This window comes from Pyrgilauda ruficollis, unplaced genomic scaffold (genome assembly GCF_017590135.1).
Source record: "Pyrgilauda ruficollis isolate IOZ18807 unplaced genomic scaffold, ASM1759013v1 scaffold3, whole genome shotgun sequence".
Lineage (NCBI taxonomy): Eukaryota > Metazoa > Chordata > Aves > Passeriformes > Passeridae > Pyrgilauda > Pyrgilauda ruficollis.
Window position 1 is genome coordinate 14977756 of NW_024524377.1, and position 27444 is coordinate 15005199.

At 37.7% G+C, this 27444-nt stretch overlaps 1 protein-coding gene across 1 annotated transcript; it reads right to left on the bottom strand.

The window, feature by feature from the left end:
* Positions 1-27342, bottom strand: IFIH1 (interferon induced with helicase C domain 1). The gene is made up of 16 exons (XM_041473064.1): positions 26561-27342; positions 24595-24751; positions 22529-22699; positions 18659-18739; positions 14945-15165; positions 13987-14197; positions 10736-10953; positions 9132-9248; positions 8537-8660; positions 8206-8451; positions 5896-6152; positions 4328-4477; positions 3459-3620; positions 2936-3126; positions 2067-2160; positions 1-1963 (listed from the first exon to the last, which is right to left on the bottom strand). The coding sequence occupies exons 1-16, from the start codon at positions 27008-27010 to the stop codon at positions 1781-1783; spliced, it is 3033 nt and encodes a 1010-aa protein (XP_041328998.1). The 5' UTR covers positions 27011-27342; the 3' UTR covers positions 1-1780.
* Between the last annotated feature and the right edge of the window lie 102 nt (positions 27343-27444).

The following is a 27444-nucleotide window of genomic DNA, read 5'->3' on the forward strand; positions in this document are numbered from 1 at the left end:
GATTTACAGATGTAGGCTGTGCATGACATCAGACCAAAAGGAGACAGCAATGAACATACAGCTGAGGCGGATCCAGTTCTTAGCAGCCGCACACACAGCTAGACAAATCCCCAAGGACTTTCTTCTTTCCACATTTCTGAACTAATAAAAGCTGTAAGTAGTAAATACAACCAGGATTTGTCACACTCCCTGGAGGACGCTGGGTCCCTAAAGGCAATAAATGCAGAGCTAAGCAGAAGATAAAATACAGCAATTTACCTTGTTTTTTACAAATTCACACTTCCTGGATGGGCAATATGGGCGTATTTTACAACCCCATTCAGAGAAAATAACTTGACTGGAAATTCGTTACCCTACACACCAGCAGGATTGATTAGAGGTTCATTATGCATTATGCTGAAGTGAGATTGTGCAAACACTCTTTAAGCTTTGGTGACAGTGTGGCAGAGTCACGCTAGGAACTGGGAGTGTAACAGCACCCAGGTGAACTGGAAGAAGCCCAGGTATGTTTGTCACACAGGTCTGCAGCACATGTGCAAAAATTCATCTGCATATACTTTCGTTGCTTCAGTATACGGCAGTATAAAAAGCTCAGATTTCAGAAAATCTACTCAGCGTGGAAATTTATTTGATTGAAGACCCAGCAGAAATCTATGAAATGATGTAGTATTTTTTACCAGTGTTTTACACTTATTTAAAAGTACTGAATAAACTAATTCAGATACTTGAAAATGCTATGTACAGTGTATTATATTGCATTTATTTACCTGTAACAACTCATTAATAAAGAAATCCAGAGATTACTCAGATGATGAATGATATCTGGATGACTTCCCACGAGGCTATTCTAATAATTAATTCAGTTGTAACAACAAATAAACCTTCCTTCCACTCTCCAATATCTTACTTGCAAAGGGTGGGGGAGAGAAATCTGTCCATGACATAAATATTGAGAAACATTATGCTATTTTTATAGTGAGACTACTATCATCCTTTACATTTCTAGGGTGAAGCTATGGTATTATTACTGTCTAAATACTTCCAGTGGAAGAGAATTAAGAGTATCACAGTTGGTAAACATTAGTTATAGCAATTTATTGAAAAAAAATACACACCTCATTATGTAGCCAGGCTAACAGTCCTATGAAACTGACACACAGAGAGTCACTTTGGCAATGTGCTTCTTGGACACCAAAATAATCAATTTCATGTTAAGGGCTTGATTTCTTGAAATGCCTTCTAAGGCAAACCTAATTTTAGTCTGTCAAAGTATATGAGCTTTCAGCTATACTTATGAAGGGAGGAATTCACTCATGAAAACACTGACGTAGCAACAGTGATCCAGAAATAATGGGTGATATCTTCTTTACGTGGCTCCTCTTTTGAGATACTTTATCTTCAAAATGGTTATAGCATGAAGAAAAAAATGACCATGGTATATCTTAAGGTCTCTTTTCAATGTTCTGGGATTGACAACAGGTCATCTCACACACTTTTGACAGTGTTGTCATCCTGTAGTGAAAAGAGACAGGCATTTGTTCCATAAATACACATGACTGCAATGCATTTGCCATCTTTGTCCAGGAGTACAAAACTGAGTTCTGAGTGCAGCTGTGTGACTTTGTCCTTCTCCTTTCTTGTTTCACTTTTTGTCTTCAAGAGAGTTTCCTTATGTCCAGGAGCTTTCACAGTGCTTAAGATGCAGCATTCTCTATGGGACACAGGATCTTCAAATCAACAGAGAGAAGTTGAAAAGGGCTTTTATTTTCATTCCAAATCCTTAATCTTCATCACTTGAAGGACAATGAGCTGCATAATCAAAACTAGGAAACCTGATGGGCAGGTCTCTCCATTTCTTAAAAATATTGTTTGTTGTTTTCTTGTCTGCTAACACAACCACAAAATTTCTGATTTTTAGACAAGGCAAGTCAAGACCTCGGTGAACCATCATATTTCCCCAAGTCTGCAAGTAGAAGGAAATTGCATTTCAGATAAAATAAGACAAGATCATTAGACAGAAACAAATACAGACAACAAGAAGAATATGAAAATAAAATGTTCCTCACTTGTCCACAGTCTTTGCATATAATTTCCCCATTAGTCTGGTAATCAGCGTGCTTATCTTGCAGTGCTTTATTTTCTCTTGTATGATAAAGACTCCTGAAAAAGAGACAGCACCCATCAGAATCCATTGGTCACTCCATGCTACATACAGACATATATAAACAGTGACTAAGACTGCTGAAATCAGATATGAAACCTAAAAAGTCATAGACTCTCTGACTGTTTGAGAAAATGCAAGGTCATGCTTCATACTCCTAAGTAATGATGAAATACACATGTACTCCATGTCCCTCTTCACTGCATTTCAGGAGCTGCATCCTCCCTCATGCATCTTGAAATGGGAGCAGCAGGCTCTTGTTCTAATAACAGACAGACCTAGCTTGTTTTTTCAGGAGCCATGGAACTGTCAATGAAATAATCCCTGAAAATTAAAGGTTTTCTTTTTATTCCCTGTAGTTCAACCTTAACCCTTAACAGAATCATTTGGCTCTGACTACCCAGACCTGCAGAGTATGTGTACATTCTTGAATCATTTATTTAGGGAGTACTTGATCCTGAAGGTTACTATTAGCCTGTGCAGAATGGAATACACACCATACTACATAGTAAGTGATCTGTTAACAGTACCACAGAAGCTGCATCTTTTTTTTTTTTAAGTCTTAAACTCAATTCACCTTGAAATCAGGAATAAGAACAAACATTTTGTTCAAGCTCCTTAACTATAAACTCCATAGAGCACAGGACCCAACAATATTGGAATAATCTATTTTTTTTCTTACAGGGCCTAGAGGGTTACAGTCCCTGTTACAGCCTTGATGAAAAGAAAATCTGTTTCTGCCTGAAAGAGATAAAGCAGTTCATAAACACTTACTGGAAATCTTTTTTCACACTGACATGATGCATGTCTTCAATAACTTGTATGTCTTCTCCAGAACATATCGGCTTGGAGCAATTTTTGCATAAGAATTTTATTAGTGAAGGATTTTTCTTGTATGTCTTGTGCTGATCTCTCATCACCTTCATTTGTTTTTCCACTATACTTTGCAACTGGAAACTCTGAATCTAGAAACAGATCAGTAAGAGTACTGTAACATTCTGCTGGAATGACAGTTATAGTTTTCTTTCTCAGTTGTTTTACTGAGTTCACTGTCAACATGACTTCCAGTCAATTTTCCCTTGCTTGTGTGTTTTCCCCTTACCAATAGAAAAGCAGACTTTTCCAAAGGACAAGAAAACAGATTATAAAACAAATATTGGCAAAAGAATTCAAAGCCATATGTAGTAACTCATATTATTTCAAGTTTTTCTCCTCTAAGTAGATTTCAAATAGAAAGTATTCCATACAATATAAATCAGTATTCTTTAAAGGGAAAGTGCAGAGTTGCAGTGAATACCTTATTTAAATACTCTTCCTGTGGCATCTTCTGGACACGCTGAATGGCCTTATACATCATTTTCTCACGAAAAATATTAACATTTTCACGTTCAACAGCCCCTGAGCCAGTTGAAGCCACAAGAGCATAGGTGCTTTCATCAGCTCGAGCTCTACCACGAGCCTACAATTTGCAAGGAACACAAAAATAAACAAAACACAAAAATAAACGTCACACAACAATTTTTCCTAGTTTTGTAATGGAAGACATGCACAATTCCATATGTACTATTTCCAAAGTGCAGTTTTTTTCCATTTAATTCAGACAGATAAAGAATCAGTGAATAACACATACTATTTCCGCAGTATCATCCATGATACCTGTGAGAACTGCTCAGGAGATCTGTGATTAGCAATGTTTTGCAATGTCAAAACTATATTTTGTTGCCAAAATATAAGCATGCATTTGAATATTAAATATCTAAATATTTGTGTTCACAAGTTAAATGAGAGCCTGTATCAAACTGGTATTCTGATATGTAATAATCTCTCTTTAGCTGATGATAGTGTGGTGTCCATACACCGGTGGTACAAATGGCTCTTGCATCAATTGGTCTGATGACCATATTCTTGTATCTCTTCTATTAAATAAGCTTAATGTTTGTGTAGAACTTTGAACTGATGCTACACCATTACAGAGAGAGGCAAATTTTATACTGCATACAGACTGAGGATGGAAATTGGAAATGAACATTGTTGCAAGAATATTTTCTCTTTTAGCATTCAAGTATTTAAAAATTATTTCCAAACACCAGGTATATGATTCACCATTTGCCCATTGCAAAAAGAAAAGCATTATTAAAATAAGTTATGTATGCCGAAAACTCATACCTGCACCATAGCAATTTCATTGGTGACGAGGCCATAGCGAATAACAATGTTACACTCCTTGATGTCCAGGCCTTCCTCAGCTACAGTAGTAGCAATTAGTAAATTTATATTTCCACATCGAAATTTATCAATAACTTCCCTTTGCTCATTCTGTAAATTAAAATAATTAAATTAACTTTCAGAATTAGTTTCTGTTACCAGTTTCTTCTAATTAATAACTTTCAGGAATTAAAATCCCATAATTTCTCAGCTGAGTACCAAACATCCAAGCGGCCTTAACAACTGCATTTAAGCATCTTGCAAAAGAAGGAGTTTCTATTGAATATAACATGAGTTCAGCACTGTATTTTGAGGGAGGAGGGAGCAGAAGACAATTCTTTTATGGTAACTGGGCTTGGAACTTCGTAGCCTATGTCACAGGAACTAGGAGATTTGATAATACAATTGTTCTATTGTTTTCAAATTTTTTAAGTACTTACTCATAAGATGGGATTTCTATCACTTCAGTAATTTCTGATTAAAATACAGACTTCCAGCTCTATCTCTAAAGCACTTAAAATTCCCCATAATAAATGGAGACTATAACTCTGTTGATCTCGTAGCACCAAAAAGAACAACAATGATACACTTAAAAAGAAAAGATCCAAATCACAGACATCTGAATCAACTGGGTGTTTGTTACCAACTTGAGCAGAGGAACAGAAACTTGCTATCTGCTATATTCAGTTTCAAAATGCCAAAGCTATTGTTTCGTTTGTGCCATGTGCCACAGAAACGAAATTCCAAGTTTGATAGAACTCAAGCAACTTTTTGAGAGAATTTTTCCTTGAAACTCTGGGCAGCAGAAGAAAATGGACGGTGCCCAGCAGCAAAACACACCATTTTTGTTTAAATGCTGATATGGGGAGTAAAGACCAGAACAGAAGAGACACGAAGTACTTTGATTTGAAAATGTTTTAAGTGAAGGTATAAATTGCCAGAGAGATGTGGTGTATGAAATCAACGTAATGGTACAAGATGGACACAACTGAGTGATCAATTGTGATATTTTCGGTATGAATTTTGGCAAGTTTTCTTTCAATGGTTATGTGTCAGTGTGAGGCATGCATAGAAATTGGTGTAATTTGATTTAAGCAATGATATTACCAAAATACAGGAATAATCACCTTTGTTGTTTTATTTTTCAATTCAGCAGCTAAAATATAATGTGAATTACTGTTGTCCTGATAAGCATAAACTCATTTAATTGCATTTCTGCTCTTTCCATTTTGTTTACTTTTGCTTCCCATACCTTGCTACAGCTTGGGTCCTTTTTGACTATACACTACTCTAGGCAATGGATGCTGGCTACTCCTATTGCCATAGAATCCAAAACCAAAAAAGCTTTTTACTTATGGAAATAAAATTATTCCAACATTATTATTCACATATCTTTATGAAGTTAAGTTGCTGGCAGGTATGAAACCAGAACTCTGGGCTCCGAACTTCAGTTTACTGGCCTAGTACTAAGACAACCTGTTTTCCAAAATCATGTACAAGAGGTAATGTTGACATGCATGGTTTTATACCTGAGTCATGGGCTTCATTTCACTCTTGTTTCCAGAGCCGATAAGATAATGGGCCTTAATTCCCACTTCTTCAAATTTTGGGTTGTCCTTAATCCACTGGGAAAGAGCTAAGGCACTTAGACGAGTCTTTGTGAAAATGATTCCTCGAGGTTCCTCAGTCTTTGTGAACTCCTCCATTAAAGTATTTCTCAACTCCATTAGCTTCTCATTTTCATTTTCTGGGTTTTTAGTCAACTCTTTCAGCTGTTTCTTTTTTGCTTTAAAAAGAACAGATGTAAATTAAGAAAATGTAGCCATGTAAAACGACAGTTTGAAACAAAATAAACACCAAAACCCACAAAGAAAAGAGCAATTTTCTATATAATTCTCCCAATAGGGCTAACCCACATTCAGTTTGAAGAGCTGGGACATACAAATTATTTCTGAAGTCAGTTTATAGTCACTGAAGTCAGTTTATAGTCACTAAAAACATACTAATCAACAAAACTAAATCACCATTATCATACACTTTGCCTATATTTCATGGTAAGAATAAGTCAAAGGAAAAAACCTGCCTGTACACACTAAGTTGGTACAGAGTCAAACGCACTGTAATAAAGAGCTAAGTCACAGCTTATGATACCTACAAAACTATTTCAAAATCACAGAAAAAAAGTCTTACAAGGAGAAACAGATTAATATGCACAGCCTTGGAGCTGGTAATGGTTTGATAAATTCAGACATGAATTGTCCATGGGACATGAATTAAAGTAGGAATCCTCACTAGAAACATGCAGTACAGTAGTCACCAGCATGGGCATGTTGTTATTGATATTGCAGCTCCAAGACACTTCAATGCACTCAGTGAACTGTTAAATTAATGATTCTCTTAAATTGGCTCTATTGACCAGAAGGAGGGAGGATTTCTCATGTGTTTTAAATTTTTAAAAAACTTCTGTTTAAAAACCTGTTATTACCAGATGATTATGCAAACACAAGAACACCTCAAGGCAGGGACTTTGTGTGTTAGTACACTCTGGTGTCATGACCCTGTGCAGACTATTGCTGTGTACCTAATCCAAGGCAATCATAGTCAATACACCACAAACTGCTACTCCACCTAGACAGCGACTTTATGACTAGTCTTATTCATGTTTTAGAATGTAATCAAACATAGAAACACATACAAAAAGTACATAAACGTAACAAACTCCCACAGTTTTCCACCTTAGTTAAATCTACACTAAGGGCCCCAGGGTGCTTATCACCCAAAAATGAATTCTGCTCTCAAAGCTGAGAAATTTTAGATTTTCTTCTAATACTCCTAGCACTTTCAGTGGTAAAATCCTAACAAAATGGAATTTATTTTTCATTGACAGGTTCTTTGGACTTCATTTACCTGCAGAAATAAAAGCAACCAGAAACTATACTAACGAAACTGAGTTTTATTTTTAGTTGGTTTAAATTTTTGGTTCTCAGCAACAGCTCACTACTGAAAATCTAAACAAGGGGGAATGGACATGTATAAAGAGTCATTAAAACCATGCTGACATTAATCTAACTTATAGTTTTCTTATTTTTTTTTTTTTAATTCTCAATGATAGTGAGAAAAATTTGTAGTTCATTGGATACATGAAACTGGGTCACATTCTGCAGTATAATCTAATTTTGTTTGTACCACCCAAGAGCCATGGGTGATGGGGACAAACTTGTCTAGCTCTTTCTCCTTGCAAAGGCAGTAAAGGAAAAAAACTGAGTAAAAAAGATTCATGAATGAATCCTAGTTCCAAGGTGACTGAAAAAAAAAAAGCAACTAACTTTGGTCTTTGCAGTTTGATCTTTTGTTTAATTTTTTAACTAAATGTTCTTGAAACTAATTTAAAGTCAGCACTCTCCTTTCTTAGTATATAGACAAAAAAACTTTGGCAGAAAGGGTTTGTTAAGAACTCATTATTTCATTACTTTTGCATTCTATTTGCTCAACCTTTTGCCCCCTAAGAGTGTCTACTGAAATACATATTTTATGTATCTGTTAAGAGTGTCCTCAGGGACGCTTCACTGGATAAAAGTAGAAAACAGCTTTTACTAACTGGCAGCAAAAACAAAGTTGCCTTTAGCTGGGAGCTGAAGAACCATTACTACATATTATGACATGATCCCACTAAGATGTTGTTTAATGCATTCAAAAGTATGAAGTGGGATATCAAGGCACTGTGATAATAAACAACACAGCAGTTTCTAGGATGCAATAACTAATGCACCCATGCAAACCATGTTAGTGCACAATTATGGATTTCAAATATTAAATATCACAATGTATTTCAAACTCACCATGAAATAAACCTATTAGAAATTCATCTGTTTCATCCTGTTTTGATACTGCTGGTTCACCATCATCATCATCACTATCATCATCATCACTCCTTACTGTCTTCTTACTTTTCTCCTCTTTATAGAAGTTATTTAGGTGATTGTAGGCATCCACCATTCGGATGGTGTCATTTATCTGGAGAGCATCGTTGTATTTCTTCAAGTGCTCTGCACAGACACGTTCCCTGCGTTTTTCTTCTTTTGCAGCTAGAAGGGAACAAAAATACAAAAAAAGTTAATACAGAACGATGCAAAGAAATCCAAAGCTGGGGTATATTTGCTATGCAGTTACCTCTTCTCTCTTCTCTGATCACCCACTGTTCATATGTCTGAGTTCCAAACTCAGAGTTCGGATGCAGCTGGCAATAGTTTTGTATTTCTGTCATGATCTCAGTAATTCTCTCTTTAAATGGATCCTAGAAATAAATTGATCAGACAAAGTAAGTAAGTACCTTCTGGCAACGAAAACATTGGCTAGTACCACATTGAGTAATTTTTTAAAAAACTTAAACCTTAAATTAAAGAAGTAAGGCTGTTAAGTGTTTATTGATATGGAAATATACAGTTTAGAATATTACAAAAATTATACTGAGAAATAGCACTTTTAAAAAAAAAATGGAATATATCATCACATCAATACTAATATTTCAGCTTTAGAAGGCCTTTTGACCAGATAACTCAAAATATAACTGACATAAGTAAAAATTTAATTTTATTTGACTTTACTGATGCATTTTGAAACAGAGGAAAGCAACAATATTCAAATTAGCTCTCTGGATCATCACAAGTCTATAGAAAAATAGTATTAGGCAAAAGTTTTCGATACTGTACAAGACATTTTTAAAGGGAAATATAACTTTAATACTGATGTTTTTGAAAAAACATACCCTTTTTTTGTCATCTGCAATCACAGTCTTCTTAGATGGTTCCTTCACCTGATTCTTTAGCTGGGAGGCATGCTCTTCAACAGTCATAATTCTACATGCATCAAGATTGGCACAGATCTGGGAGAAAACAGAATGTTATTTCTTTAATACTGAATGAGTTATTTCACATGAAAACTGAATTAATGCAACAGAGCTTCTTGTTTAGATATTGAGGTTTATATAACTTGACTTTCTTCCCACAGAAACTGGATAAAGGCAGTATCAGCACAAGAAAAGTCCAAGTCTTTGAAAAACATTGGAGATAAGCTGCACAAGTTACTTTTTAGGCCAGAAGTGATCCTAGCATACAGGAAAAAAATTGTAGATCAGGATGCAAACCAAGTATTTTGAGAAGGAAAATATAGCATTAGTACTTTGGAAGAATAGATTTTGGAGCACAAAATAAATAAAAATAATGGTGAAATTAAAAAAAAAGAAAATAAATATTAGGGATTAATTATAAATGTAAGGGCTGTTGTGAGAGTACAAAATAATTTGAGACAATCTTTACTGCAACAGGAAGACATAGAGAGAATTTCTGTGCTAAGTGCACAACAGAACTGGACTTTCCTGTTTTGACCTCTTCCAAGGAGAAAATATGTACTTGTCATTAAGCACGAAGGGAAACCAGAACATTATTCTGAGCAAAGAAAACAGTAAGAAGACTGATAGGTGATCTTTTTAATGTCTTCAGTGGTAGTTGTATATTTCAGCTTGCATATTCAGATTAATCTTCAGATACAAATCCCAGAATCCTATCACTAGGAATTCAGAGCTGATGAAAAGGAATTTTCTGGTTTTTTCTGCCAGCAAGTTTCTGCCTCAAAATTCTGTCTACTTCAATACAGCATAAAAAATTCTTGCAGGCCTCGCTTATTCAATACCACACTCTGTTCTGGTACAATTTACCAGTCAGGAGTTTTCACTGCCATACTGGGCTAAATTCTACTCTATTACTAATGCAAAACCATTTAATTTCAAGTAAAATATAGTTTCTTTAAGTATAGAACTTAACAGATTATCTTTAGTCAGGTGTTCATGCAACCTCAGTGAGTAACTTTAACTGAAAAAAACAAAACACATTTGTATGCTACCTGTATCTCACAAGTGGTTTCTGCTTTGTTTAAGTATTCAACATTGTTTTTCCATTTTTCAGACTCACAAAAATGCTCATCTTAGTCACCTAGAAACACAGATTTAAAATGCATTGTGTCCCTAGTATTTAGGGATACACAGTAAATTAAAAGCCACCAATGGAACAATAAGACTTTCAGTAACCATAAAACTGTACTACCTTGTGGATTTCTTGCCTCTGATCTTAACTTGGGAATTTTTTTCAAGTGAGGCAATCATTTAACTTCCCTTTTCAGTAACCCTACTCCTCCTGTAAAGTAACCTTTATATGTATATACGTTTCCATTATTTTTTAATGGTTATGAGCTGAACTTCCATGTACACAAGGAAAAAAATCAGATTGTCTATTTGGAGCCTAAAACTGACTTTAAAAGTTTTACTTGAACAAGACAATATCCCTTGGATGGTTTGTAAGTGTTAGGGCTATTTACTTTCAGAATATGCTCTTCAGCTTTTGAGTAGGATGTTGCACCTCCTACACCAGGTGAGGCCGTAAGTCCCAGAATCTGAGGCTGTGGGATCAGTGGTTTGTTTTCTTTTGCCAGCTTCCTGTTCTTCATCTTTTCTTTTAAGTAACGTCTCATTATATTATTGTAGACACCTTCCTTTTGAGTGTGATGACACTCATCGATGATGATGAGGGAAAAATCTGGAAAAAAAAAAAAAGACTCCTGAAGTGAATAATTGTACTTCAAATGCAGAATTTTTGTGACTAAATCTTGTAACAGGTAAGAATGGTGCTGAAAAGAACCCATCAGTTTGTCTGAGAACTAATGGACTAGGAAATTGAAGTACTGGAGGAAGGCATGGGTGGATGCTGAATATATTTAATGGACTTTGGAACTTTTGCTAAGTCCTGATGTGCCAAGTAGTTTTACATTTCATGTAATGTAAAAAAAAGACTTTCTACTTTTGCAAAAACAATCTGATTATATAAAGAATTTCAGAGAAATATTTTTCTTATCTTACCAGCAGTAAGAACATATCATAGTTGAACTCAATACTACCTTTTATATCCATAACTGTGTCTGACAAACTACATATTGTTTGCTTTTCAGAAGATACATAATATGTTAGAAGACTTTCAGACATTCTTGAAAGGCTTGTTGTGGTCAAAATATGCTTCCATTTTGTAGCAACACAGAGATTTCCTCCCTATTAGTGTCCAGTTAAAAGATTTATATTACTTTATGGATGTGTTATTGGAAAGAACAAACAGATTAGTGGGACTAGCACTCATCTCTCTCTTGTAAAGGAGGAAACTGATGGAAATTCACACAGGTATAATGTGCTTTTTGGTCACAGTATATTTACATGCAAACAATACACTATACAATGAAGAAAAATAAAATTATTTTTTGTTTCAAATTTCTCAAAAGATATAGAAAACATATATTTAATCTTTCTGCACATGCAGCCAGTGACATATGTTTCAAGGTTCTGAGATTAAAGATTCATGAAGATTTTTCTGTTTTTCTAGAAGCAAAAATGGTTTATGGAGCTCCCAGTCCTGTAGCTGGCCAGTAACTCTCTAATTTTATATTGTTTCCAACAATTGAAGACAGTTTGTGGACATGACTGTAAAGAAGACCACTGAAATGATCAGGGTTAAACATTTACACGTATTTTTTTATGTGGACAATTTCCATGGTCTTGTTTACACATTGATGTGTAAACATATTGATGTGCTCAAATTGTTGCACCACTACAAGTCAGTTTTCAACAACTGGCAGCAGAAGTTGGAAATTAACAGAGAGCTAAATCAGACTCAGCTGGTATTGAAGAACCTGGAGAAGGATGGAGACTAAACAAGGGAAGTTATATTGGAAAGACTACACCAAACACTTCTGCTAGGAAAGTAAGCCAACGCTTCATGTCCCTGGGGAAAGCTGATTCCCTTCACAGTGGTTCGGGAAGCCAGTTTGGACAGGAGTGACATAGTTTCAAACCTAAATTCTTATTTATTTCCAAGATTTCTACACATTGCAAGATTTCAGAAGCAGTGCTGGCAGTTTCTCAGTTATTCTGCCAACATGAACCTACTGCCTCTGATTTTGACCATCATCTCCACCATGCATATTCTATAACTACTTGGGTAGAAACTAACCTATCAGAAGGGATGTGTTTCTTCTACTAAGGAAGTGATACACAACTTTTAAAAAGTCCATACAGTGATTTCAGCCCTTGGTAAAGAGAGTAAACGTTTGATAAAATGCAAATAAGAGAGTCCTCTCCATTTCACTGAGGCTGAAATTCCATGTTACGTGTAATGCAGATCTCTGTGGAAACAGATGAAAAAAGTACGCGGAGAAATCTGGAAAAAAAACTTGTAACTAATTAGGATGATTTATAAAGGCTGTGAGTTAACCAAATCACAGCTATAGAAATGGAGCTGGCTGTGTTCATGCTTGCTTGGCTTTGGTCCAGCTGAACCTACGAGCACAGGTGTAACAGCACGGAAAAAACCCCTGAGGTGCAGGGCAGCCTGAGTTCTGGAAAAATGTAGCTCCTTATGAAGGAAACTTCACAAAGTGTGAAACCCATTCAACCCACTTCATTACACAATCTGGTTGGGACTCAGCCCAATTCCAAACAGGCCAGCAGTTCCAGTAGAAATGTTCAGATGCCTCCATACAGCATTCCAAAATGATTCAGATGTAGGAAAGTTTATTAACTTAGATGCAGTGGAGAGGAAATAAGTATAAGAAAATTGCTGGTACTCTGCCTAGGTTAATAACAAGGCATTCTGAAGGGGGGAATGCAATTCTGAAGTGCCCAAGTGGCTCTGTAAGGGTTAGTTTGGAACCAGCAGTACTCCAGTCAGTACCAGGCACTGACAGACAGAGACCAGCCCCTCAGGTTTCTCTGCTGTGACATCCAGACCAATGCTTTTATCTCAGGGCCATTATTTTGAATATCACAGCTCTGCCCTATATCCTTCACCATCTGAAAAGGAGTTGATTGCAAGCAAATAGAGGGAGAAGCTAACATCTCACAGAGGAAGGTCACTGCAGCCCAGGCCTGGGAGCTGACCTCATGGGCTGTTCTAATTGTACCTCACTGAGAGATAATACCATTTCCTTTCTGATCTCCCAGAGATGCCTGCCACTACAGCATTCTGGGAAAAAAATATTGCCTTCTTTATCTTTTGCTTTCTTCAACTTCCTTCATGTGTTGCAGGAAACCATTATATCTGGTGAGCTCAGAGAGACACAGTTATAAGCCACCATATCACTGTATATTAGCAAAATCACAGGAGTTTAAATAATATAACTTTTACAACAAGATTGGCTTTTATCTTGTGTTCCATTGTACTTCTCAAAATACCAAGTGCGTTTGAGTTTTGATAGTTTTTTTTCTCATCCTATATATGGCTTCTATGAGATATGACTCAATGCTCTACCAAGCTTGGAAAGTGGAACCACGTGCACAAAGTTGTGCTTAAGAATTTATTTAGATAAAATAGGAAGCATGACAAGTATTTAGTACAAATAAACTACAGAGTCTAATTTTGGCCCACATGCTAGTTAATTAAGATCGGATTTTGACTACAGCTTGTATTTATAAAATGAGTAAACTGAAAAAAAAACCTACTGAATGTGGCACATTTTTACTCTGCAATTTTTCAGAATAGAGACATACTTTTATACCCTGTGTAAAAATTTAAGAATAAAATACTTGCCTGATAAGTGGACACTTTCTTCATCTTCCTTGGATGCATTTAACAGTGAATTCTCAAGGATCTGTGCTGTACTGATGATGACATCATTTCTTCTGACAACTTCAGGAAATGAGATTTTCAGCTGAGAATCACCACTTAAACCAATAACCTGATACCAACGCTTCAGGAATGGACTAAACTCAGTTTTTAAATGCTGTTCTACCAATGGAACCTGAACAAAAGTTTTCAAAGAATTTAAAACATATTAAACACAGGATTAAAAATACATGCCTGTTTGCCACAAATGTTGTTAGATAAACAAAAGAAAAGTAAGCAGCAAAAATCCCCAAACCAACTTTCCCCTGCAACTTCTCCTGTAAAACCTTTTTGTCCCAAGAACTTTGGCTTAGCTGAACCTTTGAAAGAATGAACAAAACATGCATGCTCTGGCTATTTAACTGAGCTTATAAAGTGCTTTCACATTTATAAGAGGATATGGATATTTTTTATAATTTAAATAAAATTATTTAATGTATTTCTATATTTTAGTATTACAATTGAATATTAATTTAAATGTGCTAAATTTAACTGCAAAAATTAAAGCAATTATCAGAAAATCTGACAGAATGTTCCTTAACTACTGTGAGACTCACTAGGTGGCCTTCATTAACAAATTGAAACACAGAATACAAAAAATATTTTTATTTTTCAAAATTCATTACAAAATGAAACTGTACTTTTCCCAATAATGTGGTTATTACAGCACACCTAAATTTGCACTTGCACTGGGGTACACTAACGTAACTTGTGCGTGCACAAGGCTGATGGTGCAATGGAGATGATAGTCTAGATCTGTATGTCTTTAAACACAATTCACCTGGGGAAGCTGAGAATTGTGTTTATATTACTTTTTAAATGTTTGTATTAACAATGCATGATGTTTGAAAAATACTATTCTTTACAAAATGGACCAATTTACCTTATTAACAAGTACTATGACTTTTCCAGGTTCTGACGCTCTTTTCTTCTTATCCAAGTGATCTTTGGTAATGTAAACAGCCACTCTGGTTTTACCACTGCCTGTAGGGAGACATATGATAATATTCTCCCCATTCAGTGCTGGCTTTGCAACTTCCATCTGGTAATCTCTGAGGGTCAGATCTGGCTCAGGTGAGGCTCTCCTCTCCACTTCATCTTCATCTAAGGGTACAACGAAATATAAGTTTCAAACAGGAGGCTCAGAACATGTATCAGAGGAGTGAAAAAATGTCAAAGGGAAAAATATTAATTTACTGTCAGAAGTATGTTGTGAATAGAAACAGCACACTAGCACAGACAATGTTGCTCTGAGGACCAGTGCAGCTCTGGATCAGACCTGCTTCCATCCAGTCAGCACTCAGGGCAGGTGGAACAAGCCACAGTACAGTTTCACCCATCTATGTTGAAATGACTATTAGGTATAAATTCAGATGATACAGTTCAGTAGTACAGGAACCAACAAAGGTTGTGTTTGGAGCTGCAGTATTTATAACCTAGCCAAGCTTCTATGACATTCTCCTTTATCAATACTGAAATTTATTTGGTTACAAGGAAGTTACCTTTTTAAATAATTTCCAGAGAATGAAAAATTGAGCCATAGAAAGAAAAAAATACATGGAACACTTCAAAATGGTTAAGGGAGTTATAAAGTATAGAGACCAAACAGATCAGAAAATTCAATTGCCCACACAAGATGGAGCTAACTGCAGAATGTATCACACCTACTCATGGTAGATTACATTGCTTCTTAGCCTGACACACACATAATGCAATTGGGTGTTCATTAGAAAGCCATATACATTTGCCACCTAAGGCCAAAGCCTTCCACCTCTTATTGGAAATGCAATGGTAGAGTTTAGATCTATGGCTCGCAGAAGAAACAAACAATGCTCTAAATGTAAAAGTGAAAAAAAATACTGTTGAATTATTTTGAGTAGTAAGAAAAGCATATAAAATCTCTTGAGTTTACATATATTTAGGGAGTCAGAATTTATATATATATACATATATATATATATCTTAACATCAGAAGGATTTATTTCAATTGACTTTTCATGTTTTTTCTTTTCCTACAAATAAGTTTAGATCATTGTTCAAGTATTAACTGCCTCAAGTATTAACTGCCCTCAGTGAAGAAAATGCACAAATTCATTCTACTAGATTAAAAATGAGGGGAGAAAAACCCTAGCTTTGTTTCCTGATGATATCATTCAATGCAAAATCATGAGAATTTTATTATCACTGATACATTACCCACAAAGTAAGTATATTTTTCTAGTATTCCTGATTCCATTAAATAAAATTAAACTAACAAAAAGTAATGAAGCTTGATAAAACACTGCTGATGGAAACATCTGAATGCCATTCTAAAGTGTTTTTTGCTTGTTTTGCCTTTTAGTGTGAGTGCAGTGCTACCTGGACACAGGGACATTTGCACCAGAGAGTACTTGCTGTTACTTATCTGACTTCTACTGCTCTCTTTTGAGGAAGAACATTGTTTGCTTTCTGGTTGGCTAAATTCAATAGCTCAATCATATTGAAACTAGCACTTTATCACCCATCTGTTTGGTTAAATTTCAGTTCCTTAACATCCTCAATTAACAGTCCAGGCCTGAAAAATATTTAACTTAGCTCTCTCCTAGCTTCTTCAGCCCTTGTTTAGATAAAGGCTAATACAGGAATCTTTTCACAGATTAAAGAATTAAATACTTAAAGATTTTTCATCATGCACAATGTAGCATTAAGGAAGTTGTCTGCCTTCATACAAGGCTCATGTGAATTGCTGCTGCTGGGCTAAAAGAATGGCTATAATGATAATTATTCGATTGTCCTAACTACACAACTTTATAAAGTGTGAAATAAGCCTTGCACATAAAAATGCAGCTGAATCCACATGATTCTTTGCATTAAAATCCAAATCATGTCAGTATATAATGACACCATCCAAACATCTTTGTTAATATAACAGCCTTACTGTAACATTTCAAATTATAAAATCCATTAATAGTGCATCTGCATGTTCTTAGTAATTTTTTCTCATTATTGCTCTCACTGAGTTTACTAGACATGCTTAAAAAGCATGGATGTTTTAAAAAACTTTTTAACTAATCCCCTAGTTACTTTTTAACATGCCTTCTGTTTTTAAAAGTCACATGTATACAGAATATATACCAAGTAAACGCTGTGAAAAAGTCTGTTCTCCATTTTCACAAAACTGCAGTGCTTTGGTTTTTTTCTGGATTACTGGACACAGAGAATGCCCAATTTGCTTACTGAGAGATATTTCAGGAATCTTAAAGGATAAGGCCCTCATACATACATAAGTGCTGCCAAATGTCATGAGCCTGGCTCAGCCTGAGCAATGGATACAGCGTGTCCGCCTGTCCACAGAACAGAGAAGTTCCCATGGCCAGCCATTGCATGTGACAGAGTGAGTCAAAAAATACAATGTGACTGATGAATGTCCTCAGTTGCTAAAGAAGTGCAAAGTAAATTCTCTGGAGTTAGCAACACACAGACTAAAATCTCAGCTGCAGTGTAGCAATTTATATCTGAGCTATCCTGAATTTTCTGTGTACTTACAAATATGTGGATTTTAATACTTTAAAGCCTGAAACTATTTTAGAAGTATTTATAACAAACACTTTGCAGGCACGGGATATATAACATTTACAGTGACCTTACTGATGTAATACTAGGTTTATTAGGCCCAGCTGGCTTGAAAGGCATTCAGAGTCTTTTCTAGCCCTTGTACAAGACATAGTCCCAGCACAAATGTTATAAAGGCTAGATTACAAAAAGTGGTTCTTGAACTCTGTATAGGTAAACAGGCTGATCACCATGGTAGACAGCTCACAATTTCTTTTGCCTGAGGTTTGAAAAAAAAAAGAAAAAAAAAGACAACAAAAACTGGGATGTCTTTCACAACAGCAGTGTATAGTTTCACTCAGACTTCATACATAGCAAGATAATACCTGTCTGCTAAGTATCATTTAAACACAGTCCAATATCTAGTTTAAAACTGTATTTGGAACATGCACATGTGCTTAAATGTGAGATTCACAAAGATCTTCAGATAGCAACCTCCATTGCTCAGGCTGCTTTTACAAATAGGGCTACTAAAGTACTTGGGTCCAAAGTGGACCTTCATTTTTGTTCTGCAGGTTCTCAGGAGATGCTTCAGCTCACCTTTTGCTGCCTCTAAAACATTCCCATTCCCTCTCACCCTATGTGGGGGCCAGGCACAATCTAGCTCCTCTCTGAGAGCAAAAGAAACACGTCTGCGTGGCAGCATTACGAATATCTGTCCAGGTGACTGCACTGGATGACTTCAAGTCCCTTCAGCCTATGTGATTTCATCATTCTGCCTCACTGACCAGTTTGTACCATGATGATGACTAGAGCCCTGTTCAGATGATCTCAGTAAATTGACTGTTTTGGGGCTAGGACTTAGGTCCAGACCATTACCAGATGGTCCGGACCTAAAATGCCCAAAATGGCATCTGTTTCCCAACAAGTAAGAGTAAGTCTGGCATCTAAATATAGTGAACTAGAGTTTACAGTGAAAGAAAGCCTTTCATTTTAGCCCACTCACAGAGTACTTCCCCCAGAGCTTACATTGCAATTACTAAATAATAACAGAAGGGAAATGTACCTGAATCACTGGTTGTGCAACTCTGTTCCAGGTTTTCATTCAAGTTACTGACACTTCCATCTCCTATGGAGACATCTGACTCTAAATGAAAAGCACAAAGACATGCAGCATAATATATTTGCTGTACAAATATTAATGGCAAATACATATTGTTTGCTCTCTCCCTAAGTTGTTAAAGTAGGGTAGGTGAATGTCAGGCGGGGATGGCTGAGATCTAATTTTCTTTATTTTTGGTAGAGATTAAAAAAATGAACAATATAATTCATTTTCTTATGGAACGAAATATGGAGTGGAAGATTAATATCCAAAGCATGGCAGAGGTATGGCACTATGGGTCATGATTTATTGCCTAAAACCAGGGGTTCCAGACATCACCACCTGCATAATCCCCTTTAGTCCTATTTTACTGTATCTTTCCAGAAAGGTGAAAAGCCAAAAAAAATTAAAGTTGCTGGCAAACAGAACATTCTCTTCTACTCACTGCAAGCCATGAGAGCTACATCTGTAGCAGGAAAACAAAACCAGAACTGTGATTTTTATTTTTTTTTAAAGTTTCCTGGTATGAAAAGCGCGAAGCGCAGTTCCCGACCGAACGCAGGCGGCGGCGCAGATCCCCGCGCTCCGCTCGCCCTCTGCCGGGCCAGGCGCGCCTCACACGCGCTCGTCCAGCCGCACTTGCCAAAACCCAGCCCCTCCAGCATCTAAGGAGAGAGGTACACCCAGCTCTACCGGGAAAATCTGCTGCGAACAGCACCGCCCTGAGCTGTCAGCCTGCCGACAGCGCTCTGCAACCGAGCCCACAGCGTGCAGATGGAATCAGAATAATAGGGCTGAACAGTGTTTTGCTTAATTAGCTGGTGAGCTTGTTTCCATCGAGTTCTTTCCAGTGAATATCCTATTATAATATAGGATATCCTGTATCCTAATAAACATATTTTTCGCAATTTATTGTCCCCCCAAAAAATTATTCATGAAGTAAAATAGATTCTGGGAATGAGAATTTAGCACTGAATGGAAGATACAGTGTCCTAGAAAGAAATGCCTACAATATACACTATAAAGTCCTGGTGAGAGAGGTTGAAATTGACCTAGTCTGCATTCAGTAAAATTATGAAGCTATCTTAGCAACCATTAGGAGTCAGGTATTAGTAGTTTTTCTAACAAACGAATGCAATCAACAGAAAGGCACAAAAAAGAAGAAAACCCCAGCAGTTACAAGCCACGTTCAAAGACCTGTGACAAACTGATTAGCAGCATTAGTAGGAACTCCCAGCTATGAAGATGACACTGCTATCTCTTGCTTTCACTTTCCAGGAATCCACATAAAATAGGGAAGAGAGGACAAAATTAAAATTCTGTGTATCTATTCCGTATGGTCTCCTATCTAAAATGACTTTCTGAAAGTGCTGAGAATATGGATCCATAAAGTGTTTTGTACACAATTATCTGAATTACAATGTGCAGCATGCATTATACAACAAGCTCTCAACAGAAAACATCAGTGGTGACATGAAATACAAAATACTCATCTTCCAAAGAAAGGTGAATAGAACAACGTTCTCATTTTTCAACTGTGGCAACTAACTTGAATTATTTTAAAAGAAAATAAATTTTAAAAAACCCAGACCAGTAAGCATTTCACAAATAATGAAGATAAAAGAGTTAACAGCTATTTTTACCACTTCTGCTAATCTTCCCTTAGAGTCGTGTTTGCACATTGTAATGCGGAATTTCACAGGAAGATTTCACAGGAAGATTTTCAGTCACTTTACACTGAGTACTAAATAAGTAGAGAGACAATGGAATGGAATGCAATGACAAGCAAGCCTTGAAAAAGAGAGCTGCTATTATTTAAATTGTTGTTTATATAGGTAACTGTAGCAAAGTAATCCGTGTTGACCTTGCGAACTTGCTGTAGTGTAATTTTGCATGTGAAGTTTCTCATCTGTGTTTTTGCATGCTCAATTTTTCTCTAGTTATCTCTTAGGCTAAATGATCTACTTCTACTTGTTTTTATGGCCTTACTGCTCTCATACCTTCTGACTGTCTCTGTTTCATCTACCTAAATAAAAGGGTCAGAAGAAGCTCCAGATACAATACAAATGGCAGTAATTTCAAATTACCTGAAAAGCTTCTTTCTTCTTGAAATGTGTCCTTTTCAAGACATAAAGGAATTGTGGGAGTGTACTGCAAAACTGACAACACTTGACAGCATCAAATTATAAACTAGGTGGGTTCCCAGATTCTACTTGGAAGTAGAATCTGGGTTCCATTTGTATTTTAATCTGCCTGGTCTAAAATTATTGTTTTAAGAAATCACAAGAAAGGATGGAAACAGGAAATGAAAAAAGACTGGAGCGCTGTTAAGTCTCAGCGTACAAGTGCACTGATATCAAAGGTTACTGCACTTGAGGATGGCTGAATGTGAGGCAGTGCCTCTGCAGAAATCTCCAAGCAGCACTGCCTCCTGGCAGCCCTTGTTACCCTGCATCTACACTGCTGCTTTGGTTCATCTCAGAACTGTGTGTTTACAGTGAATCTGTCAATTGCCCCACTTACACTACTTTGGTTCATATCACAGAGCTGGTGTAGATCAGAAGAAATGAACTGCCAGCTGAAACCAAATGAGATTTGTTTTAATTACTTGTAGGCACACAGTACACATGAGTCAATCTGAACCAAGCTGATGGAATATATGTACTCTGTATTCCCTTAGCCATTTCAGTGCACAGATCTGCTCAAATGCCCAAGCTGCTAATACCCACTCTATTAATTTCAGTTCTGTGCTGAGACCATAGTTTTTTAGCTACAATTAGCTTGTGGCACACTAGTTAATAACTGATAGGTATAATTTTCTGTAATTCTCAACCCAACAAGAGGCAAGTAGAAGATCAGGCTAACAGCAATGAAAACCTACCCTCAGTAGGCCCAATAAGAGCCTCAGCTTTATCCAGAAAGAATAATCCAGTCTCATCTACTTTGAATTATCATTAAGTATTTGGCACCTCTTCTTTATATTGACAAATTATGTTCTAACCCAGGAAAATCAATTTTGCTGTAGTTAGTAATTCACTACTTGCTACAAAGCAGTGTGATATCCTGTTAATATCACGCAAAAGTAGAAATAGGCTACTACTGCTGCACATTGAAAGGCTGCAGTCATTTAAAAAAAAACATTCACGTTTGATAAAAAGAGAGCAGCCTTAGCTGTTTTACTCCTTTGGCTGAGTAGGCTCACTAGTATAATTTCAGGCAGGATTAACCTTAGCTGTAACTATTGTCTGAGCTCCATGAGAACTTGGAACACGCATGGTTCCTGAATCACGCAGTGCATGTTGGAATCACAGCTGTGTTTGGGCATTGCTGCTGGTAATTGCTGTCGCTCATAATCAACTCCCAAGGCATGTTTTTAAGAGCGGTCTATATGAACAACAGGCCACAACCATTCTTAAACATTTTTACTAAAAATGAGTATGTATGTGACGTGAGAAAGGTTGTCTGATGTTTTGTAAGTTAAAAAAACCTTAAAATGAACAGAAAAATTATTTGTTGGACAACACTGAAGGACTTCTCAAAACAAAAAATGCTTTTCAATATAGCATTTCCAGCCTTCTAGAAAGAAGTACTTAATACAGCTGCAGTTTTAGTGGCATAAAAACATTCCTCTTATCTTAAACTTAGTCAACACTGTAGGAGTTGACAATGTTAACCTAACATTGTCATTGGATAGTATAAGCCTACTATGGATGGGTGTGAAATAAAATACTAACCTAGTAATACTGATATTTTTATCAAAAGTATTAAATATATTTCAAAACTACTCATTTATTCACAAAGGTACCAGATCAAAATACCAGTTAGTGAACAAACCTGACATCACAGAATTCTTTTCCATGGATGTTTCCAACAGACTGTTCTCACTGCTGAAACTATCATCCACATTTTCTTCCTGTTTCAAATTCTCCTCTATGATGTATCCTGGTTGGCTTGTAACTTCTGTTTCTTCGTTTGTAGTCTGCTCCATCCCATTTTGTTTATTCTCTGTTCCCAGAAAATATAGAGAAATTCTAAGGCAGTTCTATAAAACATTTCATTTCTTTTAATGCAGAGCACAGAAAACACAGAACTAACCTGTATTTATCAGGCACATAACAGTATAACATATGGTCTTGGTCTTGACTCAAATGTTACAGTTAGGAATTTTGACCTTTATATAAATATTTGCATAAAAATTTACTAATTTACAATTAGAAAGTAAACTTAAAGAGGTTAATAGATATATTTTTATGAAGTTCTCAATTTCTGTGCGTAGGTGTTTGCTAATAGCAACATATTTTACTGTAACAAATCACAGGGGGTCAAATGACAAAACGTAGCATCAGTGTTCTTCATCCACAGTGCCCAATGAAGCTGTTTCCTCTCTGTGACCTTATATCAGGGCATGCTCCTGCAACCACACACTTTACACATCTACACACATCCAGGACTGTGTACATGGAAAATCACTTATCCTCTGGTAAGAGCAACACCATTCATGCTTTACACATTAGTCTGTACAGTTTGTTTTGAGGCCTACATTGCCCAAGATTACAAAGAAATTGTGGAATAAATACATTAATTCAGTAGTCCATCAAACCACTGAATTAAACTTCAGTTTTACCCTATACAGTCTGCACGATACCGAAAATTCAGAAATGCAAAATGTGAAAAGAATTGAAAACAAAAATATGAAAACAGTATTAATAATTTGTATATTTGTTACTTTGTTTACCTTACTGATGACAAAGTAGTGAAGACAAGAATTTATGCCTCACACAGCTGCAACACAGAATGAAAATTAGGATCACCAGAGCTGCTGAGCTATTCCCAGCATCCGAGTTCCACTCAAAATGATCTTCTGAGGCTCTGACTTAGTTGGTCTTGTCCTGGAGACTGCAACACTCAACCACCTTTGAACTGCATCCTCAAATATCACAGCTGCCTGCGTGTATCTGGCAGAACACCATCTGACTCCTGTCCAAAGCTGGAAGAGACACCTTCATGTCCCTCTTACCTCAGTCTTTATGCTCTGACCCATACGCAGCAACTAAAAGCACAGAGACAGCTCTGGTGAGCTCCTCAAGTGAGCAGGCTGAAGCTGCTAAATGGGAAATCTGTTAAAGTAATTTAGTCTCTAAAATTTTATAAAACATATGGGGACTAAAAATAAAGGATGAATTATTTGGGGGCTGCTTTCTTTTTTTATATTTAAGCATACAGGGGAGCACTGGGATAACTTTATGCTATTATAAACACTGTACAGGAATGAAAAGGAGTAGCCACTTTAGTAGTTTATTGCATTATTTTTGTAAATTTCGTAATGTTTTCAGACTTATGAATGTCTTAAAGTATGCAAAGTACTTTAAAATGCCAAAAATATTTGTAAATTGTTCTGTAAAGGAAACACTTGAATTGAAGAAGAAATTCAGGTAAAGTCTGTTTTGTTTGTTCAAATTAATTTTCAGAGTATATTTTATGAATGATTATAAAAATCACACTGAAAACCAATGGGTTTTAAAAGTAAGATTCAGTTTCATTGTAACTAAATCCATACTGTTGTAATTCTCATATTGCTTAATAAGGATTTTCAGTATTTAGATATCTATCAATTAAGCTGTTACATAACTTGATTTTGAAATCCCTGGACAAACAAAAGCATTAGTCCCAGTGTCACAATAAAACAATATGGTGGGAATCCTGCATTGCTTCTTAAGTAACAGTATAAAAAAAAAAAAAAAAGAAAAAAGAGAAGAGATATTAAAACCCCACACATCGGTACCAATGAAATAAGATGATTACCTCTTTCTTAAGTAACAGTACAAAAAAAAAAAAAAAAAAAAAAAAGAGAAGAGATATTAAAACCCCACACATCGGTACCAATGAAATAAGATGATTACCTCCTGTATTTCCACTTAAATCATCTGCAAGGTCTTCATGTTGGGTTTCACGGAGAGCAAACAAAAAAGAAGAGAACCAATCTTTCTTCTGGACTATTCTGCTCAGTAGCTCCCTTGCACCATCTCTGTTCCCATGATTGTCAGTAACAGCCTGGATCTGGCAAAAATAAAAAACCAGAAACAACCTTTACACAGACTTTGGAAATGGTCTGAGGAAGTTCATAAGAATAGTATAGGTGCAAAAGCATTTCCCTTTTAGTCATCATTAAAGCGTACTGAAAAATAAAGATATAAAGTAAACCTGCCACTCATCAGAAGAGAATTATTGTCCAACCTCATGTTCATCCCATATGGTTTTGGGTAGGATATATAAAACCTATGAGATCTGGAATTTTATTGGAGAGACTGGTAGTACTAGACAATGGTTACAACAGTAACTGCTATATAATAATTATTAGTATTGTGGAATAACAAATGGTGTTCAGACTAGTTTAGGGAATAGGCAACCTTGATTAAGGAGAAATGGTGTCACACAGTTTACCAAAGCTCAGAGTTAACCTGTAACATGACCTCATACATAAAATAGAACATTTCCCTTCTTAAACTTGGACTTCATCATCTCAGCTCCCCCTTAAAAATGCAATAGCTGAGCCTTTAGAAAGTGGCTATTGCCCTCAAAGGAGTTATGGAACAGTGTCCCAAGGCTGTCACAAGCAGAATTTGATGTGGTCACATGAGGAACAAAACCACAACCCCAAGAGCAAAGCAGCTTGAGACAAGTGTTCAGTCTCAAGGCCATTTTCTCAAGGCTCAAGAATCACCCATTCTGATATACCAGGAAATGGGCAGGCTTAGCAGTGGGAACACCTGACTGAGACGCATGACTAAAAGGAAGTGTGTGGAAAGTGGGAGACATTAGGAAAGCCTAAACTCCACTGGAGTTTAAACTGGCAGGGTTTGACACAGTTTGGTGGAAATACCAGCAGCAAAAAGGTGACCCAGGGGAACATGAGGACCTATTACCAGGGAACGGAGCCAGTAGCTTCCTAAAAGGTCTCTGCATCTGCCTGCTGTGTTACCATGCTTGACTCCCTACTAATAAGGGTGCCACCTGATGGTCACAAGACAAAATTACGTATCTTACAGTCAGCTCCCTACTAATAAGGGTGCATCTGATCATTGCTGCCACCTGATGGTCACAAGACAAAATTACGTATCTTACAGTCATTTAACTGAGAGGCAGCATAAAACTACCTCACAAGTGAATGCAAAGGCTCGGAGTGCAAATGTGACTTAGTTCTACCCTTAGTTTACCAGTTTTCCCCTTATTGCTATGGCAATTACTATTTTAATTTGTTCTAACACTGTTTCAGGATATCAGGTTTTTTTGAATTTCAAGTAGGTTTCACATTCCAGGCAAGTCATTCTTAGCCAAGTGGAATAAACACTGGCCAATATTCTCATCAAACGTTAACACTTCCTTGCTCTTGTCCAACTGGTATTTCTGCTCACGTCACTGCCTAGTGTGATAGTCCTCAGTGAACCTATAGCAAAAAAGGGGACAGAAAATCCTGCTTTATTTTAACTCAGTATTATTTAGGACTTTACAGACCATCACTACTTCCTGGTATGGTTCAAGGGACAAAAGACAATGATCTTCTGAGCCTAAGGTCTGTGGCAAAATGATAAGTAAAGTCTGACATATTTCTTCACTTAGACACTGTCTTGGTCCAACCCCCTGTTCCTTCTTTCTTCTTTGCCAGGCTCTCAGGTGGCATCCCAACTGCTGGCTCACTGTCAACAGTCTTCATCAGCTTACCTGGACCCATTATCTATTTCCCCCCGAGTCTGGGAACTCCCCTTTCATTTCTGCGTTTACTATGCCATTTGTACTTGTGGCTTCCTACCTGCCCCACAGGCCCTGGGGCTGGCCAGTGTCTGTGGCACTGCCCGCGCCCGGACTCACCCGATCCACGTCCTCGTCCTGGAAGATTCCCATCTGCAGGCACTTCTCGGCCACCTGCACGGTGCGCATCCTGTCCACCAGCGTGCCGTGCAGCAGCTGCACCAGGTGCACGCAGAGGTCGTGCTCGGCCTCCTCTGCCGGCGAGGGCAGCTGGCTCAGGCTGGGGTTGGCGTAGCAGGCGGCCAGGCTGCAGCCGCCGTGCTCCAGCGCCTGCAGGAACTCGCGGATCCAGCCGCGGTCGCAGGGCCCCCGCTCCACGGCCCGCAGCAGCTCCTCCGCGCCCGCCGCCGCGCCCCGCTGCTGGGCGGCCGCACGCACCCTGTCCTTGTCCTCCGGGCTCAGCGAGGGGAGCCGGTCCAGCACGGGCTGCACCTGGATGAACTGCTTCAGCCGCGGCCTGAAGCAGGAGATCGTGTAGAGGAACCGCTCGTCCCGGGTGTCCTGTGCCATGGCGGCGCCCGGCGCTCCCGCGGGCCGCTGGTGGGGGCTGCGCCCGGGCCCGGCCAGCAGCCAGGCCGCGGCCCCTCAGCGAGCCCTCCGCTGGCCCGGCCGGTCCGGTCCGGCCCGCCCTGCCCGGCACAGGCGCCGCTTTCGGTTTGGCTTGGCAGGGCGGTGCGTGAGGGCTCGGCTCGCCCGGACGGGGCTCGCGGGGCACGGCGGCAGCTCCGCGCCTGGCAGCGCTCAGTGCCACTCCTCAGTGTTGAAAACGAAACCTTTGACAGTAACGAAACCTTTAGCAGTAACCCCGAGTTGAAAAACCCGATGGTAAACGGAAACATGTCTTTCACTTTCCAGCTCATGAGAGCTCACTTCCCGGGCTGCTCACAGCGTTTCTGAGCTTTTCTGCACGCAGTGGCAGCAGTGAGGCGCTTGGTTGCTGTCTG